Below are 21,185 nucleotides of genomic sequence, written 5' to 3' on the forward strand. Positions count from 1 at the left end.
ACATGAGGACCTGAAGCTGTTGCCAGGACTGAGGGAGGATAAGAGAGGCAAGAGGCTTCATTTGCTTCTCTTGAGTTCATGGGACTGCCTCCCACATGGGTGGTTCACATCCATTTCCACCATCTATTATCTGTGTCGACATGCATGCTCATTCACACTTTCACATACACAGCACACACAAAGATGTAGAAAGCTCTGAGATCGGCCCTTGAGCACCTGGATTCAGTTCTGGGTCAGCCACTCCCTACACTTGTGATTTGAGATCTCTGAGCCTTGGTTCATTCATCTGTGAAATGGGCTGCTTTGCCCTCTCTTAAGTAGTGAAGTACACAGATCAGATGAGCCCCCTCCACAGCCTGCACTGATCCAGCCTCCCCCACTACCAGTGGAAAAATCTGGGAGGTCAGACACATGACCTTGCAGAGAATGCATGAGTGCCTTTCTACACGCAGCCCTGGCCAGGGACTGTTTCTCTTTCAGCTGGGTGAATGGTGGAAGCTCATGGAAAACAGCAGACAAAGCAGCCCTGGGGGTAGAGGAGCTTCCAGAGAGGCCCACGACCAGGCCACAGGGACACTGGGGCTGAAAACCAAAAGCCACTAGGCTCTACAAACCCACTAGGCAGAGCAGAGGCAGAAGGGGAGATGAGCACAAGGCGGGTGGTGGTGGACATGCCCACAGGGGTCAGCTCCAGCATGCCCCTCCAGAGGCATAGGGCATCCTTCGGGGGAACATGGTCATCATCCTCCCTGGATAGCCCCCCAGCCTCCAGGACCAATGCCATGGGTGGTCTCATCCGAGCACCCAGAGTCTATGTAGGGATGGCGCCCAGTGGGTACACAAGCGGCCTGGGCACTCGAGTGACACGCCGGGCCCTGGGCATCAGCAGTGTTTTTCTGCAGGGCCTGCGAAGCTCAGGTCTGGCCACAGCACCAGCTCCAGGTCTGGAGAGGAACCTCAGTACCGTTGAAGACCTGGGGGGTTGCCTGGTGGAATACATGGCCAAGGTTCATGCCTTGGAAAGCGTCAGCCAGGAGCTGGAGGCACAACTGCGGATGCACCTGGAGAGCAAGGCCACACGCTCAGAAAGCTGGGGAGCCCTCAGAGCCTCTTGGGCCAGCAGCTGCCATCAGGTGAGTGCCTGGCCATGCCCAAGCGCTTTGCATAGGCCCAGGAGAGGATGCTGACAGCTGTACTAGGAGTCATTATCAGAGAGCAAGAATGCTGAGGCAGGGGCAGGAGAGTGAATGGTCTGAGACCAGAGAAACTGACCATAACTCTGATCCTTTCTTACTAAAAAATACTAATGACAATGAAAACAATAACAACAGCTACTTTTACTGAGGTAGACTAGGGGTCAGGCCCACAATAATCCCTGTACGTGCGCTGTCGCCTATGTTCAAAGCAACACTATGCACAGGCTCATTCACTGATTGCATATTTTTAGTGGCGAAAATCGGCACAAAGGGATTATGTAATTTGCCCAAGATCCTGCAGCCTGTAGGGAAGCTGAGCATTGAGCCTGAATTGTTTCAGTTCCAAAGCTTGCATTTGCCCCATTACCCTGGGCTGGCTCTGTAACATTTGTGCTAAGAAAAGTTTTTTATAGCCATCGCCAAATGGAACACCATCAAATGGTTGTGACATCAAAAACAAGGATAAATGGAGGTGTGTTCCTATATCCATCTGCTGCAGTACTATCCAATAGAAATATGAGCCGCATTGGTAGTTGACAAGTTTCTATTACCCACAGTGAAAAAGGTAAAAAGAAACAGGTGAAGTTCATATTAGTATTTAATTCAGTATATTTTAAATGTGATTTCAACAGATGATCAATATTTAAAATATTAATAAGACTGTTTACACTGAAATAGAACTTTCTGCAGTGATTGAAATGTCCTATTTCCACACCATCCTGTCTGGTAACCAATAGCCACATATAACTATTGAGCATGTGAGAAACATGGCTAATAAGACTGAGGAATTGAATGTTTGTCTTTTTTTATTTTATTTTATTTTATTTTATTTTATTTTATTTTATTTTATTTTATTTCATTAGCCACATAGGGCCAGTGCCGTCTTAGTGGCCAGGGCAGGACACAGAGGTTGCATCTTTCTCCCTTGCTTGGTCAGGATGTGCCCTCCAGGGTGATTTCTGCAGAGCGCTGAGCTCATCTGTCATGTCTGGCCTGCAGCTTCCCCCACCGAGACTCCAGCAGCAGCACATCTCATCAGGTCCCTGCTGGTGGCTGACTTCTCCTCTCCCTTCCCTCCCCCACCTCCATGTGTCAAATGCTGGCCTTGGGATCCCTCTGAGCTACACCAGCCTCCAACTCCACCAGCAACTGCCAGCTTGGACCTCTTGGACCCCCTAGGGCCCAGCATGCATTCCCCAAGGAGAGGTCACAAACTTCCATTTGTGTATGGCCAGCTGATGCAGGGCAGGCACGCTCAGGGGCTCCCCATTCCCCCTCCTGCCTCCCATTTCATCCTGGAATGCTTCTCTTCATCGTAAGTCAGTGCCCGGCCTTCAGCTTAGGACATGTGATGTACAACACTGTCCTCTTGGCTTTCCTCTGGAGCTGTTGCTCTGCTTCCATCCATCTGGGCTGGGAGGGAGAGCCGCTTTTAGAGCAGCTTGGGACTTAAAGTTTTCAAATCTAAGACAGCCATCCCTCCTGGATTTTCCCCAGCAGTGCTGGTTCCAAATATTTATGTCCCATAAACCAGCAGACAATCCCTAGATATTCTAACATTTCGGCACCTGCAGGACAATTTCTTGCATTCAAATACCACATAGACTTTTTATGAGAAGCCAGGCATCCCAATTTCTAAGTCAAAAAGTATCGGCACAAAATTTAGTTCATATTCAACAGATACTGACACGGTCAGGCTTCAGCTAGCTAGCTCTAGGGGACTGGGCAACTTGCCCAACTTCTCTAACCCTCAGTGTCCTTATCTGTAAAATGAGTATAATGCCACAGCTACTCTAGCAAATCCATAGATATCTGAGTTGCATGGTTCCTGCCTGCAGATAGACTAAAGATTCAAAAACTGCACCATGACAACAGCACAGCCCCCTGCTGCCAGAGCCAAGGCTGGACACAGAGACATTCAGGCCTTCCACTGATGCTCACAATCCCAGACAAGGGTCATTTTCCTCTTCACTGACCATAAGTGAGATCCTTCATACGAACCCAGAGTTCTCTTTTTCTTCTTTTGTTTAAAAACATGGACCTGAAGATACAGTTAGACTGACCCATAAAACGGAGTTATTTCTATATCACACAGCCTCACCTTCCAGCCTTATTAAGCTCTGTTCCACCAAAAAGAACTAAAGAAAATTCTACATGTTTGAGAAATGCACATTAATTTTCCTTTGCTATAGTTAACAAAACTGACCTACACTGTCCACCCCTCCTGACTTTAACATAAAGCTTTAAGGTGACTTTGCTGATGCCTGTTCTCCTTCCTGGTATTCGCCACCCAGTCAGCAGTGTGGTCTTTTGGACACGTGGGATCTGATTACATGATGTCCCTGCCCAACACCTTTCTGGGATCCTCATTGCTGGCAGGACACAACCCATGACTCCGGGCTCAGTCTACAGGCCACTTCTAAGTAGTGAAGCCACCTCTAAGTCCTAGGCCCACCATCTACCTGGGAGCCCCTGCACCCGTCCTCAGCCTGCTCCTCTGCAACGCTTCCCCAGTTCCTTCTGTGATCTCATGACAGCCCAGACACACATCCATGGTGGTAGTTACCATGCTGTCTTCTGGTCACGTGTCTATCCAGGCCTTCCCACTCTAGGCCCACTTAGGAAGGACCAGGTCTCCCGAACAGAAGAGTCCATAGAGCATAAACTGGAAATTCATCTGGGAGTTGGGTGAACTTACATTTGAATGTTGGATTTGCCACTTACTAGCTGGGTGACTTTAGGTCAGTTCTGTCAACCTTTCTTCTCATTTGCCATGTGGAGATCACGTTATCTACTGAGCAGAACTGTTAAGGGGGTTAACTGAATATAGTGTACCCAGTAAAATGAGTGGTTTACAGCTCAGAAAGACTTTCTTCACTCGTGGCATTGCAGATATCTTAAGCCATGTACATGATTGATACTCAAAATGAACAGGATCCTGCTTCAAATCCTGGTTCTGCCACTTACTTAGATCAGCCAGTCCTCTGCTCTATGACTCCCTTTCCCCATCTATATAAGGGATGGATGAGCACCTCCCAGAGTCATCGTGAGCATGAAATGAACTAAGATGCGAAAAGGAACACTAGAGAAAGGCGCCTGCGTGGCTCAGTCGGTTAAGCATCTGCCTTGATTTCAGCTCAAGTCATGATCTCAGGGTCATGAGATCAAGCTCCAAGTTGGACTCCATGCAGAGTGTAGAACCTATTTAAGATTCTCCCTCTCCTTCTCCCTTTACTCCCACCCCTGCTGTCATGTGCTCTCTCTCTCTCTCTGGTGGGAGGGCAGATTAGGAACTGTGAAGTACTGTGCACATGCAGCAGGGTATCCTGAGTCAGAGTTTCAGTTCTCTAGGCACCAGGTCTCTGGCCAAGGGACTTGCCTCTGAAGGCCACAGCCCCCCTTCAGGGCCTTGGTTGGACCCTTTCTTCCTCTCTCCACTCCTAACCCAATCGCCACAGGATGACAGCTCCCTCCTAAGTCCCATCTTCCCCCAAATGGCAGCCCCAACTTCTGGCTACTCAGAAACAAAGACTTTCCCACTAGGGAATGGGGTCCCCTCTGGCTTCCAGGGTGCTTTGTCATGGAGCCCTGGGCCCCCAACCAGCCAGTTCCCATAGAACTGCAGGTAGGGCCCACCTCCACCAGGGCCTCTAACCTAGACCTAGAGAAAAGACCACCAGCAATTCATTTATTTCAGAAAGTTCTGCCTTTCCCTTTCACGGGTGTCAGAGGCAGCTGTGCTATACTAAGAGATTCTGGGATCCAGAAATCCAAAGCTCTAAGCTGCCCAATACCACGACCCCAGGCACCCCAAGCCCCTCCTCACCTCTATCCACCTACACCCACCTCCAGCAAGGGCTTGGTTACAGACACAGGGAGGGTCAGGTTTGCTTCTTGGAGCGGGGCATGGATGTGGGCCGGCAACACCACAGTGTACGTGTCAGGCGACTATAGGGGAAGGAGAAACCTTTGTTCACCCTTGATCCAGCTACCTCCAGAGAGGCACTAGGGTTCAATGCACTGGGGATTATTTGTCCTCCATGAGTTGGAGTGGCCAGTCTGTGGGAAAGGGAGATGCCTGGTTTTGCTCCTCCTTTCTCCCCAACTCACCAGGACAAGGCACATAAATGCCATCGCAGGCAGGAAGGGTCACCCAGCCATTGGTGGGCCACATAGTGTCCCAAATGGCAAAGCAGTACCCCTGGGAGGCCTAGGAGAGTTTGCATTTGTCCCCTTGAGTATCTGTGTCTGAGGGTGTGCAAGATTAAATAGCAAAAATTACCATGACAAATCAAGAGAAAAACCATAAAGCTTCATATTTTATCACATTTATTTAGTTAGTTAATTTTACCACCTTTCAAAGCACTTTCCCCCTGCCTTTTGAACAAGGAGCCCCATATTTTCCTTTTGCACTGGGACCCACAAATCATGTAGCCAATCCTGGCCAGGGGTCGTGTATATGAATTTCCTTTTCACTTCCAAACCTCTCACTCCCCAATTCTCAGTTGTGTTAGAAACTCTCAGACACTTCTGCTAAGCAGTAAAAACAGACAGGAAAATTCCCAGGTGATAGCCATGAAGACCAAAGAGCGCACAGCCCCTGCCCATTGCTTGGGCAGAAAGTGGTTCTTTCTCTCTCCTGCTTTGCTGAATGCTCCTGACCTTTCTTGCCAAGTGAATGATGCTCACAGTAAACTCCATCGACAACGTCAGACCCTTTCATCTTCAAATAGACCAAACACAAGGTTGGAATTAGGCAGCCTTCCTGCCTTGGAGCTGTAGATAAAAGGAGAGTGGGGACAGAGAAGGTGTTGTCAGGAATGTGGAGTCTCAAAGCAAAACGAGTAAGCCAAGGCCTTGGCCAGAGAGATGCTGCCTGGGAGGAAAGGGGAATGTGGAGGCTTCAGTTCCACTGAAATTATTGGTCTCCATGGGAGAAAACAGCAACTTACATCTTCAGACAGCAGAGATTGTTAGCTGGAGGAAAGGGAAATGAAAATTATTAAAAGGCAGGAGAATTAGAATTTTAAATGGTCCTGATTTGAATATCTTTCCTGCTGTTCACAGTTCCTCTTTCTGTCCCTTGCAGAGAGAGAGCCCAGACACTGGGGACTGGGGATCAGCCTAATTGGGGAAACTGCTGGAAACTCAGGCAATCCAGGTGAGGGTCAGCTCTCTCCCCACAGAACCTGTAGTCCTAACAAGTTTAAAGGAAGAATGAGAGAAGAAAGAAAGAAAGAAAAAAGAAAGTCAGACTAACTGCTCACTCCCTACCCTGAAGCCTCATCCCCTACAGGCCCTGAATAAGAAGAAGGCAACAGTATCATTGTTCATGATTCACAACCTGGTGTGCCTGAAAGGGGAAGAGAGAAAGAACCATGAACTATTGGAGTATCTGCAACAGCCTGAATACATTTACCCAAGATAAACCACCCCATCTATTGCTTAATACTGTGCATGCACTTTGTTTGGTCAGAGCAGGTCAATAAGGTAGTCACTTTGTTAGCCACTAACAGGGACACTAAAGTATTATTAGAAATGTAACTATACAGAGAAAAAAGTGTATTCAGGAGAATTCTTCTCAGGCAGGGTGACATATGAGATTGGAGGAAATCTTTTGATGGATCAGGGGAAGGGAAGGAGGCATGAGGCTGCTCCTAAGGGTATTGGTGGAGTAATACATGTGGTCACAAATTGCTTTCTGAGAAGGGTGGTTTCTGATTTCCTGGGTACAGGGAAGAGGGTCTTGCTCTGCTAAGTAGAGTATATCTGTGCAGAAGCCCAGTAGAGTATATCTGCCACAGAAGACAGGGGAGAGAATAAGTGCTCTCACTGGGGCCACACTTCAGTCTCCTAAGATCTCTTAAAATGTGAGAGCCATGTTGAAGAGTAGAGGACAGGGGAGTCCTGGTAATGAAAAAATAGGGAATGTGCTAATAAGACTGAAGCCAGAGAGTCCATTGGTCACACTCGGGCCCAGCAAGTTCTTTGCTGATTTTTCTATATGTGATTTCTTACCTAGATGGTAAGGATGTTTGGAGAGTTTCTTGACGTGATAAAATAGCTAAGAAAGAAATACTAGAGGGATTCCTGTAGAAATGAAGAACAAAATAAGTATGCCCACTATCTCTACTGTTACGTAACATTGGTCAGAGGTAGTAATTAATGCTACACAAGAGAAAGTAATTGGAGGTATAAGGATTGGAGAGAAAAAGAGAAAATGTTGATCTTTCTGGAAAGCCCAAAAGGATCCATGTGAAAACTACAACAGACAATAAGATAATTTAGTAAAGTAGCAGGTTATAAAATAACATTAAAGACATATGCTGAGTGTGTATATATATGTATACATACATACACAAACACACATTTATATAAATATAAATGGCTACCGTCTCCTTTATGATAGCAAAAAATAAAATACTTCTGAGTAAACTTAACAAGAAATGTCCAAAATGTATATGAAACAATAATAAAATTCCCCTGAAAAGACAAATGTAAAGAAATACCATGTGCTTGAATATAAACTCAAGAAAAATATTAGTTGTCCCTAATTTACAAATTTAATGCAATCCTAACTTTTAAAATATCATGGGTTTTTTTTTTAAGCTAGGTGGGTTTATTATAAATTTTCATTGGTTAAAAACAAAAAGGCAATAATAGCTGAAAAGATTAACTGAAGGAAGAGAGCAAGGAGGGAAGGGGCAGCTATCCCAGACATTGCAACATACTAGAGAGACTCACTTGGAAAACATTTCTTGTTGGCACATAAAAGACGGGAAGACCAAGGGAACAAAATATAAAATTCAAAATAAACCCTGCTCCATATAGAAATTTAGTATTGATAAATGCAACATTTGAAACCAATGGAGGAAATGATGGACATTTAATAAATGGTATTTAGACAACTAGATAGTCATAAGGAAAATAAAACTGGATCCATCCTTCACTGTACCCTAAATTAATTCCAAAGCTATCCTAGATTTAAGTTTTAAAAAGAAAACCATACAAGTAGAATGTGTGACTGAATTCTTTTATAACCCGGGTGCAAAAGAAGTTTTCCTTGATATAATTCAAAATCCAAAAGCAATGAAGGAAATATCAATAAATTTGATTATCAAAAATTGTTAAATTTTGCATCACAAAATTGCACAATAAGTAAAACTAAAAGATAAATGACAAACTAGACAGGAGTATTTGCAACTCTTGAATACAAATGGTTAATTAATGTCCCTACTCTATAAACAACATTTAGAATTTGCAGTCTGAAAATAATAGCCAAAAACATGCTTACTCTTAAGTAGACTGGAGATATAAATGGGGAATTGACATAAAAATATGTGAAAATGGCTCTTACCTACATAAAAAGATGTTCAACTTCACTCATCATAAGAGAAATATGAACAAAACAAAACAAAAACCTACCTGAGATACCATTTTCACTTATCAGACCGGCAAAATTCCTGAAGTATGTCAATCTGTTTTGTTGGAAAAGTGCTCGGGAAACAACCAATTCCATGGTGCTGATGGGAGAAAAAAGTTTACAATGTCTATAGAGAAGAACTTGGCAATATCTAGATTAAACTATATATGCATGTAATTTAATCCAGCAATCCCACTTCTAGGAATCTCTCCTGATAACACACTGGCAAAACACGAACAAGAAGTATGCACAAGGCTGTTTATTTCAATTATATCTATAATGGCAAAAGACCAGAAACAACCCAAATACCTAGCAATAGGGGACTAGCTGAATAAGCAATGCTACATTCACAAAAGGAAAGAGGGAGGGCTCTATAAGTATTATGGAGGGATGATCTCCCAGATATATTGTTGAACTAAAAAGTGACGTGGAGAGAGTGTGTATTTCATTCTATCATTTATCTGAGAGAGAGGAAGATATACGAATATATACATACATATTCACTTGTAACTGGAAAAACCAACCACAAATGATTTTAAATGATCACTTATAAGAGAAGGAGAGAGTAGGATAGAGGGGAAAGGAATAGACACTAGAATTCTTTCAGTTTATCTTATTATGTGGAGATGACTTTGGAACCATGGAATTATTTTATAGAATTATAGAAGTGACTTTTAAACCACAGTAATTTGTACATCTCTAGTGGGATGCAAAAGAGTGCTGGAAAAAAAAAATCTTAAGTCATTTTCAGTAATCATATTGTTGGCAACATTGCTCGTATTATTCTAACACTGGTGTGTGCATGTGTGTGTCCTGTGGGATAAAGCCAAAGAGTAATTATATTCATGTCATTGAGAATCAAGAATTTTACTATTGGTAAAAGGAGATACATTTGTAACACAGATTAAGTTTAGTGATAATTCTCTAGTCTTGAATTTGAATTTGAATTATCAGTATAAAATCATGGTGTATGTGATCCTAAAATAAATATATACCCATTTCCTCGCTCCAGCAAATGAAAAGAACTAGAAACAATTGCCAACCCAGTAGCAATGAGCATTTTTAGCCTCAGGTTTTGGTCACTAACTACCGTTTTTTTATTATAAGAACTGAGGCTCCTTTGTTAGAGAAATGGCTGAATCCAGGTTTAGGAGCAGGAAGCATAAGAGATGAATCTGAAACATCTCATACCAAAACCAAGGAAGCTATAAAGAATTACTAGAGTCATGTCAAAAGACTTAGGAGCCAATTTGAATAAGCTCTCACTAATCAAAGGTGGCTACATATCAATAAGAATATTAACTGCTTAAAAAAAAAGAATGTTAACTGCTATGGATTGAAACACATCAAATATGTTTAAATCAGTGAGTTCAGTGTAATTAAAAAAAAATCCCGCTTATTAGTTGCCTTGGAGTCTGCTGGGGAACCATCTCATTATTTTGAAAATGGTAAATAATAAGAAGGAATTAGGAATTTTTCCCGCCTTTCCTATAAGAACTGAGGATCCATCATCATTAAAAAAAAAAAAAAAAAAAAGAACTCAGGAGAGGAATTATCCTTTTATAGAAATATCACACCAAGAAAAAATAATGTGACTATTTTATTTATATTTATAGCTAATACTAATCATTAAAATAGAATTCAAATATCACCACTTGCAACCACAGTAAAATAATCGATCTAGGCAATAACAATCATCAAATGGCTACTAATATCACAAAAAGAGAGATCAGCAGACATGTACCTCCTGGTGGAGTACACGGCATCACCTATGTCATAGTCTTGCCAGAAAAGAAAAAAGAAAAAGAAAACTGAATGTGATTGAATCTCAAAATAAAACTACTAATTTATAGAAAATACAGAGTTCAGATGAACATGTGAAATGATGCCAGCGAGATGGAATCCGCAAGACCCAGACTCTGAGGAAACTATAAAACTAAACACCCAATTGTTTCAACAAGCGAACATTGCAAGGGACAATTAGGGATATGAGGAGGAGGCCTATAAATTAAAACAGATTAAACTGACAACCCACTGAAATGGAAATTATTTGAACCACTATTCAAGCAAACTGTAAAAAATAGACAACTGAGGAAAGATAAACTGGATATTTGAAGAATTGTTATTAATGTTTAGGTGTTATTTTTAGATTTTTGCAACTTATTTTTTATTTTTTTAAAGATTTGTATTTTTCTCACTGAAAGATTTATTTATTTATTTATTTGAGAAGGAGACAGAGAGAGAGAGGGAGTGCACAAGCAGGGGGAGGGGCAGATGGAGAAGCAGACTCCCCACTGAGCAGGGAGCCCAACACAGGCTTGATTCCAGGATCCTAGGATCATGACCTAAGCTGAAATCAAGACTCTTGACACCTAACAAACTGAGCCACCCAGGTGCCCCAGAAGTTATTTTTTAAAGCATCTTTATAATTTAACAAGACATACTGAAATATCTGAAGAAGAAATAAGAATACCTGGGATTTGTTCAAAATAATCCAAGGCAGAGTGGAAATGAGAGGGGATATAGGTGAAACAAAACAGGCCAAGCGTTGGTAATCAGTGGAGCTGAGTGATGGGTATATGGATGAAATAGTGTATGTAAACTGCTACATGCATAATCAATACCCAATTAAGTTTGTGGAATTGAATAAATGAGAAGCTACCGACATTAAGGGAGTAGTAACACAAATAACTGTGCTTACATATATGTAATTGTGAGTTGTTCACCTCACCCATGCTACAGGAGGTTAGAGAAGAGGCAGGGTATTGGCTGGGCCTCACTGAGGGTACCCCAGGAGATTGAGTCTAAAAGTGAGACCCAAAGAACCTACCAGAAGATGGCCCTTCAGACCAGGGACCAGCATGGACAAAGGTTGGGAATCAGGATCCAGTCTGGACCATCTGCAGTGCATTCTATGAATGGGGCAGATTTCACAACCGTCAAAGAGAAATTTTGCACTGAACACTTGTTAAAATCAGAAGACATATCTTATTCAGACTACTGCAGCAGGGGAGAGACACTTCAGTATGGACTGAGCTCAACTCCAGTGAAACAAGAGACAGAAGAAAAGCTTTATAAATGCTGGGTGTGCTGAAGGAAAAGTACTGAAGGAGGTTAAGGGAGGGGGTGATGTATGTGATTAGGCCATCTGTGTTTGCTAATTGTTGCTTATCCAGAGGAGAAACACACTTCACATAGCTTTATGACAGGAGCAAATTAGAGGAAGACGCCCACCAAAGTCAGCGTCCGACCCTCCCACAGGAGCTGGGAGATAGGGAGTCATCTCGCTGGAAGTGTGCATTTCACAGAGATTGTTGCCAGGTCCTTGAGGAAAAAGATTCTGGATTGTAGGAGACTTACATCTCCAAGGAGCAGATAAAGGATTTACAATTCTGTTTCCTAAAATAACTCTCAAGGAAAAGGGAGGTCAGGGGCCTCCTGTCGGGTGTTAGCTGGAATAGAACAGTAAATTCTTTCCGCAGCATTGACCTTTCTCAAGGAGCATATTAAGGAGGCTAGGTTCATGCTAGGGAACTGATCTGGGGCCAACAGAAGCCATGCCAGACTATGTGGGGCTAGATGGCATCATTTATGGCATCATTTATGCCCAGAGTTTTCATTCTCACCACTAAGCACCAAGAACCACCACCCCCCGGTCTCTCTCTGTCCCCCTCACCTCTCTATTCCAAGACCCACTGTGGAAAGGCCATGCCACGGTACACAAAAGGCAGCCAAAAAATATCTGGGCAGCCAAGGCTGAATACGGAACCAGGCTCAAGGTTTTCCATAGAAACCCTGAAGTTATAGGCAGGGAGCTCCCTTAAAATCCCACACCACACTGAAATACAAGCAACAACCTCAACGTCCAACACAGATAAATAACACAGCAGAATCCTCTGCAGCTGTAAAGAAAGAAAGAAAGAAAGAAAAGAAAGAAATAAACTTGTTATATACTGAGGTGGGACTAACACCAGTATATATATTTTTGAGGAAAAAGGCACACAGCAAACCCCCATGTATGCTCTGCTACTATTTGGGTCTCTGTTATGTGAGGGAGCAGACTGTCTGGAAACATCTACAAGGTGTGGTAGCGAGGTATGCTTCTGATGAGGACTGGAGACAAGAGTAGGAGCAGGTGTACTTTGGGCTATGTATACTTTTTGCAGTGTTGGGATGTTTTCCCTACATTTTAAAAAATGAAATAATAAATCAAACTTCTGCCAGCGACCTGGGGTGGGAGTGGGGGTGTTCCAACCAGGTCCAGGGCAGGTGAAGCCCTCACAGCCTCACAGAAGCTACTGGCATGTCCCCAGGGGAGAGAAGACTCATCTCCACACTCGTCTCTCAAAGCAAAAATCCAGCAAATGGAATAAGCATGTATAGGAGTAATAGGAAAGACCACGTAGTGGGCTACACTCTCCAGAAGAACTAAATTAAAATTTAATCCAGGCAGCTGGCACAAATGCCGAGGACAAGCATGGTGGCTCTTTACAGGGAATTATCGAAAGAATGGGTGAACCAAGCAGAATGTTACGCAGGGTCCCCAGGGTTTCTCCAGAGGGTTTATGCAGATCCATTGAAGACAAGGACTCAATTTAGGGAAATAAAACCTAGTTTATCATCGTCTGGCTGGGGAAATGCACATAAAGACTCATTTATCTGGTTGTAAACGAGCTAATAGAGCTGACGGCCACAAATGTATTATTCAGCAGAAATGAGAAGTTACTTCAGCTGTTATCAGTAGGTAATGAAAAGCCGAGACCAGGGAGTAGAAAACTCCATCACAAAACCAACTCACCACCAGAAAACAACTTGTAATTTTTATTTATATTTTTCAAGAGCTAATGAATAACCATCTAAATAAACACCATCTAAATAAATAAATAAATAAATACCATCTAAATAAACAGTATGGACAGAGAAATGAAGTTAGAAAGGCTTTTTCAGGACACTTGGGCAAAGTTGTACAAGAGAACCAGACCTGAATTCTGAGTGCCCACACCTGCCTGCCCCCACCAGTGCCCTGCCCCGCCCTGCACGCCACCCCTCCTCCATGCACCCCTTCACAGCCTCTCCTCCTGGCTCTGCCTCCCAGAGCCCTTCCAAGCATCATCCCCAGCCTGCAGTTGGGCCACCACCTTCTTCCCCTTCCTTCCTACTATGCAGGTAAGGGTCCCTTCCTCAGGCCTACTCCCAGCCAACTCTGAAGAGGAAGCTGATCTCATACCTGGGTTTATTATTAGTTACTTGCCAAGGAAACCTGGACCTGACTCTTAACTTAGAACCTTGGTGTATCTGCATAATGAAGGTGAAAACTCTCTCCAGCAGTGTTGAGAGGAATAAATGAGACAGGGAGGTGAAGCCCTGGGGCATCTTGGGAGTTCACTCGCTCAGTCTCCAGAAAAAATAAATTGCTTCTGGTGTTATTTCAGACCACCTCACTGAGAGTGAGCCCAGGGACCCTTGGTGTGGAATCAACCCCCTAGGCCAGCCCTGCCAGGCACTAACCCCAAATTCCTGGGGTTTTGGCCTACGTCCCAGCCACCCTCTTTAGCAGGCACAGGTACTCTGGGGGTTCTGTAGGTTCCCCACCAGTGTCTCCTAACAAAACCGTGTACTGTGACAAGACATGGTCCATACTCTCACTATGGAGTGCAGGTCTTGGGCATGAAGCTCATTTTGTGTGATACAAGGGTTAGCCAGAACTTTCACTCACTGTGTCCTTGATTCTCTCCCCAACTTCTGTGTCACTCAGGACGATGGGACTGTGTCCACTGAAAATGTCTGCAAGGACTGTCAGAACTGCGCAGCACAGGCAGGCCAGCTCCAACAACAGGAGTTAGTCCCTCGGGGTCTGGAGGCCGGCAGTCTGATTTGGAGGAGACAGCAGGGTTGTGGGCTTTTTCTGAGGCCTCTCTTCTTGGTTTGTCAATAGCCAGCCTCTCCCTGGGTCTTCACAGGGTCATCCCTCTGTACATCTGGGCCCAAATTCCCTCTTCTCAGAACCGGTAGAACTGGATTAGTGCCTCCCCCACCCAGAGCATCATTTGAATGTATTCGCCTCTTGAATGTATTCACCTCTGCGTACAACTGGGTTTTGAGGTCCCAGGAGTTGGGACACCAACATATGAATCTGAGGGGGACACAATTCAGCCCATAATCCCCATGTTATAGACAAAGAAACTGAGATCTACAGAGATTAAGTTCCCCTTTGAATTAGTGTCCCCTCCAGGAACCACTCAATATTACTGCCACCCCCAAAATATGAAAAGCCTCCTGTTATCCTCATTTATAAGACCAGGGTCAGTCCTGCCTCACACCCCAGGCCATTTGAATGCCCACTGTTCGGTAAGACAGAGTCATAGTCAACAAGGGCTATTCTCTCTGAGGAGTTTAAACACCAAGATGTGCCTCCTTTTTCTCCTCTTCTCTCTCTTTTAATTTGTAAAAAACTGTCCGAAGCCGTGATCGATCCTTAGCCAAACACACTGGAACTGGGGAACTAACTGCTGCAGCTAGGATGCGTGAGGCTGGGCGGCTTCCAGCTTGTCGGGCAGCTTGGGATGAGGACTTGAAAGTCTAATAGCTTTGCTGCCAGGAAATGGCACAGCACCCACCCACCCCACCCAGCCCCGGGGATTTCTACTTTTCTTTTTCAGTGATTTCAACGCTCAGAAAAAAATGTGCTGAGCGGTCGGCCCTTGAAGCAGAATGTCTATATCTGAGCGGAGTTCAGGAACTCCCCGAGGGGCACCACTCCAGCATGGGCGGGAGGAGGCCTCCTCTCCAAATTCATGCCAGCCTCAGTCAGTGCTTTCCACAGACTTCTGGGCTGTGTCCCTGTCCCCTGCAGGGCAATCCTCTCCCCCACCCAGTTCCAAGTACTACTTGGAGAGCTGAAGGTTCAGCAAGATTCATACCCAGTGGGAGGGGCCCCCAGTGCCAATCCCCAGGGTTCATGGTCTGGAGGGGTGAGACACGCACCTGCTAAAGCCAGACAGACCATTGAGAACACACCTCTGGATGGACAAAGTCAAGTTTATTAGCTTGCTGCAGGAGGGGAGAACCTGGGACCTCTCGGGAAGAGGGAGTTGGAAGGTCTGGGCTTGTGCTGGGTGATTTGGGGGAAAGGCTCAGAACAAGGATTTGCTCTGCTTCTGAGGCTGCCAGAAACTGGGGCAGGATGATGAGTGGGTATCTTTCAGATTTTACCCAGGAGATGGGAGGGATGAAGTAGGCACGGAATGGGCATTACAAAGCAGCAGTAACCCTCATCACCCGTGCTGGCCGAAAGCGGAATGTTGAGTTTCTGGCTGTAGAGCATCCTGTTCTCTCTCTTCCCCTATGATTACAGCCGGGCTTGTCTCTATCTCTTTTCACCACCATCACAGAGTGACCCTGTCTGGTTATCACTGGTACTATATGCATGTTCAGAGCTGGTGAGAGTATCAGGGCCTCCCTGTTAGCTGCCAGGGCCATGGTTTTACCTCCTCCACCCAAACTGGGCTTCCTGAGCTCTCGCATCCTCACCTTGAGGGGGGCTGATGGAGATAGAACAGGAGTGCGAGGGCTCTCTGCCCCATACAGCTATAAATGGGGCCTCTCAAGGCCAGGGGCTGAGGTGTGGTTTCCTGACTGTAATATGACTTAGGGCCCACTTTGTGCCTCTGGGACCCACAGTCCCACCTGCCTCACCCTTCTGTCCCCCAGGAGTCTTATCTCCACAGTCATGTGCACAAGCAGTGAATGAGGTAGAACAGAGTGACAGGTAAGTGCAGGGCCATGCTCCAGACAGAGCCAAGCCCAGGCCTAGCTTTGCCCTTACCAGAAGTCAGACCTCGGCCCAGGTACTAACCCCCAAAGTGAGTTTTCTTATCTCTAAGTTGCGAGAGAACGATCCCTATCTCACAAGATATTGTAAGGACTCTGGAAGATAGTAGAGGTAAGTAGAATGCAAGCTTCAGGAAGGCAGAAATGAGCATCTCTCACTCCCCAGTCTTTCTCTGGCACCCCGGACAGTGCCAGGCACAAAACAGATACACAGGAAATATTGGCTACATCAACAAATGGTTAGACCCAGCAAAGTAATCAGTTAATAAAAGGTAGCTGTATTAGTTTGCTGGGGCTACCAGAACAAGGCACCACAAACCGGGTAGATGAAACAGCAGAAATGTATTCTCTTCTGTTCTGGAAGCTGGAAGTTGGAAATATAGGAATCAGCAGGGTTGGATCCTGCTGTGAGGGAGGTTCTGTTGTGAATACATCTCCTACCTTCCAGTGGTGGCCGGCGTCCTTGGCATTCCCTGGCTTGTAGATGCATCACTCCTATCTCTGCCTTCACTTTCCCTTTGTGTCTGTGTCCAGATTTCCCTCTTACATGTCACACTGGCCTGGGGCCCATCCTCATGGGCTCCTCTTGACTTGGTGACATCTGCAAAGATCTTACTTCCAAATAAAGTCACAGGCACTGGGGATTAGGACTTCAACTTATCTTTGGAGTGGTACCCAATTCAACCCATAAGAGTAACTACTGGGATCCTTTTCATGTTATAGTCCCTATTTCCAACATTTTATCCTATTTCCTCAAATGTCATTGTAAACAGTTCCAGAATGACCAATATTTCTGTGCCTGCTTCATGTCACCCTCGCTTCCCTGGCACTTGGCATCAGATCCCAGACCCTTTTGAACCACATGGAGCTTGAGATTCAGAAAAGAAAGCCATGGTACAGAGAGACTGAGAGAGTACTATCCATACAGTAGAAACAGAGTAAACGTCACTAAATTGCCATGTGATCTTGGACAAGTTACTGCACCTCTCTGAACCTCAGCTTCCTCAACTGTTAAATGAAGAGATTGGGTCAAACTGCCATCTCCCTGCAGACACAGGGAACAGGCCAGATTCCCTTCCCACTCTGGTGAGCACGTGTCCTTCAAGGACAGGAAGACACCAAGTACATCCGCCCCCTGTGTCTGTCTTCACTTCTGACTGCTAGCTAGCTCAGTGCCCTGCAGCAACCCGTTTTGCTCTGAGGCTCCTCCTCTGTAAAATGAGAGGGTGGAATGCCCAAGCCTCCAGCCATACACCTGTCTGTCACGGCTCATCATTAGCTCTGAGCGGTGCAAAGCCTAAAGAGAAACAGCAGCCCGCCATGGAGCCCTGTTCCCTCAGCCTTTGTGGCTCAGCTATAGGGCTGGCTGAGGCCAAGTACAGGCAGTACATGCTGGCCACCTACTTCACTTCCGAGGGTCAGGTAGTGTCCTGTGCAGCACCACTGGTGAACCAACAGTTTTATTAGCCTCCCCTCCCCCCAGGGCTCTCCAACTGGTGATAGAGCTCCTGGAGATGGGAGAGTTCCACATTGCTGCCTCTGACTGAGTTCTCTTGGCAAATAGCGTCACCTTCTAGCTGCCCTGAGCGCTAGCTTGCCTATCTAGTAACCCATGTTGCAAAACGTCATTTGTGTTCAGTTTTGGATGCCTATCATCATCCCTTTGCTGCCAACACCACCTTGATCTGAAAGACCAGCCATGCAGTTCATGCTGCCCTGCAGTCTTTCTGTTTATATCAGAATTTCCGTGATAGCTCCCAATTTCCTGAGGATTATAAATCAGCCATAAAATTATGCTTTGCCCTGAGACTTCGCATATATTAGCCAGCAAATTTGTTCTTACTCTGCCCTGCTTCCTTTTATGATAGAGAAACCCACCCCCGCCTTTTCTCTGTTAGTTGCATTTTCTGCGGCTTTGGGTTTCAGGTCAGAGCCTGCGTTAGGAGTCAGGGGTCCTGAGTAACCCCGCCCAAGTCTCAGCTCACCAAATGCTTCTCCCAGATCCCTAATCTCTCCCACCTGCTGCTTCCTTATCTTCAAAAAGAGGGAGATAATTATACCTGCCACCATGGCCCCGACCCTTCTGAAATTTAAGGAGAATAACATGAGTGGAAAAAGGCTTTGTCAGTGTCAGATAAGGCTGCAGATCCTCAGTCCGTGGGTGTAATTAGTGTCACATGTAAGTGCAGAATCTTTGGTGATGTTGGCGTGCATTGGCCCAGCCTCCCTCCTCCCCAGCAGTCCTGACAGTGTAATATTTGTCACGGTAGCTGCTATGGGGCTGGCACAGAACTCAGTTTTATTATGTTCATTCATCCGGCATTGAAAGTGGGTCTGCTGTGTACCGGGAACTATGAGAATTCAATAGAACATGTCAAAATTCTCAGACTCCGGGACCCGAAGGTCTAAGGGGGATGATGAGTCATTAAATCCACACATTGTTGGGTGCCTGCTATGTGCCAAGCACAATGCCAGGCGTCTGACGGACGTCAACGCTACATTGATCAGGAAGGACTCAGGAGGCAGTTATAAAAGCAGCAGCTGGGTTGCTCAGTCAGTTAAGTATCTGACTCTTGGTTTCAGCTCAGATCATGGTCTCAGGGTCCTGAGATAGAGCCCTAAGTTGGGATTCCTGCTCACTAGGGAGTCTGCTTGTTTCCCCTTCTGCCTCCCCCCACCCCACCCTCTTTCTCTCTGAAATAAATTTAAAATCTTAAAAAATAAAATAAAATAAAAACAAGAAATGGCTTTGGTTCAAGAGGAACCTCTTCCAAGGTCCCCTTTGATCTTTTCATCAGGAGGTAAATACTGTCTCCTACCCCTGGTTGATTAACATGGATGGTCTCATGACTTCTCTGATCACTTGTCGGTAACTAAAAGCTCCATGCTCATTTTAAGTCCCAAAACACAGTCTGAAGCCAGTAGATGGTCTAGTCAGTATATCATTCAACACGTCAACCCTCACCTTCATCCCCCCCTCCCCGCCAAGTTAGGCCCAGCGCCCAGCTCCTTCTTGCAGTTTTCCTACCCTCGTTTCCCACTGCTCTTTCAACCTGACCAAAGTGCAAGCAGGGGAAAAGGAGAGGGAAAGATGACTGGAGAGTTTTTCCTGGAGACATGCTGTTGTGAGGGGGCTTTGCAGCGTCTGGGTCTGGCTAAAATTTAAACCAGAATTTTTCTCTTGTGGACCCCTTTCTGGGTTCTTGTAAGACTTCCCTACTGGACCCGCTGCAAGGAGAAGCACCCCCGCTTCAGGTGCTGTCCCACCTCCAGCCAACCCTCCTCCCTGCTGGCTGCCTGCCCTCTTGAGCAGGACCTCTCTCAAATGAGCTCAGGCTGCCATGCCCATCACAGGCTCCACCTCTATGCCTGGGATGGGTGCCCCTTCGGGGCCGGTCCAGGAGGGCAGGGACCTCCCAGTGCAGTTACCTTTCTGTTGTGACACATATATTTCTGAGAATCATCTTGCAATCCTGGACACCAACTTTCCTTATCCCCAGTCTACAGACAGGGAGACTTGCAGAGCATCACAATCCCCAAGGAACAAAGACAGGGTCTGAAGCCCTGCCTCTCCAGTCACAGCCTGTGGTGTCCCCGTGAGTCCTTGCTACTGGATTCTCAAGGGCAAAGGACCTGCCCCGAGGCCTGAGGTAAGCCTCCACACCTCTCTGGGCCTCAGATCTTCATTTTCCACGATCTCCAAGAGCACTTTTCATTCTAAAACTGTGAGATGAAATTGCTGAGTTGAGGTTTCCTGGAAGCAGATGGCAGAGAAATCTGCATAGGACTCCCTCCCCCAGCCTATGGCTTGGCTCTTCATATCTTGCTCCAATACCCTATGTCTCCTAAGAACGTGCACCTTAAACAAGTATGGGGAAGAGAGAAACACCGTTAATCTGCTCCCCCCATGTTAATCCTCAGTGGAGATGAACACAGCTGACATTTACTGAGCACCTACTATGTGCCAGAATTTGTTCTGAGGTTCTTGCCCATATTAATTCACTCAAACTCACAACAACCCTATGAGGCCACTGCTTCTATGACTCCTTTTTTGAAGATGAGGAAACTGAGGTTCAGAGCCGTTAAATAACTCTTTCCAAGGTCACACAGCTAGGCAGTGATAGAGACAACACTTTCAGCTTAGGCAGTCTAGTTCCAGAGCCTGTGTGCCCTGCTCCACCTGAGACAGACCAAAGTTTGAGGCAGCCCTACCCCAGAGGTCTTCTGGGATGCAGGGCAGGAGGGAGAGAAGCCCACTTGTCCCAACAGATTACCAAGAAGCAGAACCCAAGTGCAGTTTGTGGGAAGGGAAAAGCGGGGTGCCTGGGGGACATACAAACATGTTTTTAAAAACCTCCAGCAGCCACCCCTGAAATAGGAAAGAAGAGCTCCTAATTTAGGTTAAGCCTCAACAAGTCCCTAGTGAGAAGGCAAATTCCTCTAGCTCTGGCCAGTGCCTAGGAAACAAATCTTGTCCAAAGGAAATCAGGAATAACCATTTCTGAAGGGCCCCCTTGGGGTAAATACAAAGTGCCACTGGGAAAGCTCTAGCGACTGTGACCGTGACCCCATGGCGAACCCACATCTGCGCACTGTTCTTAGTTCCTCCGTCCTCACACCTCCTGTCCCGCCCTACCTACCCCAGACCTTAGTCCACAGCCAGTCCCACTGCATCGCCATCCCTGCAGCCCAAAGAGGCCTTTTCTGCTTCATCTACCCATCTCTGACTTGCCTTC

General features: G+C 45.7%; 1 protein-coding gene across 1 annotated transcript in view; it reads left to right on the forward strand.

Annotated features, from left to right (window-relative positions):
• The first annotated feature begins 644 nt into the window (after positions 1 to 644).
• BFSP2 (beaded filament structural protein 2) overlaps positions 645 to 21,185 on the forward strand; it is a 59,071-nt gene continuing 38,530 nt past the window's right edge. Inside the window, exon 1 of the mRNA XM_059165204.1 lies at positions 645 to 1,133. Within this exon, the coding sequence (XP_059021187.1) occupies positions 645 to 1,133 (489 nt within the window). The remainder of the gene's footprint in view (positions 1,134 to 21,185) is intronic.

This window comes from Mustela lutreola, chromosome 2, assembly GCF_030435805.1.
Source record: "Mustela lutreola isolate mMusLut2 chromosome 2, mMusLut2.pri, whole genome shotgun sequence".
Lineage (NCBI taxonomy): Eukaryota > Metazoa > Chordata > Mammalia > Carnivora > Mustelidae > Mustela > Mustela lutreola.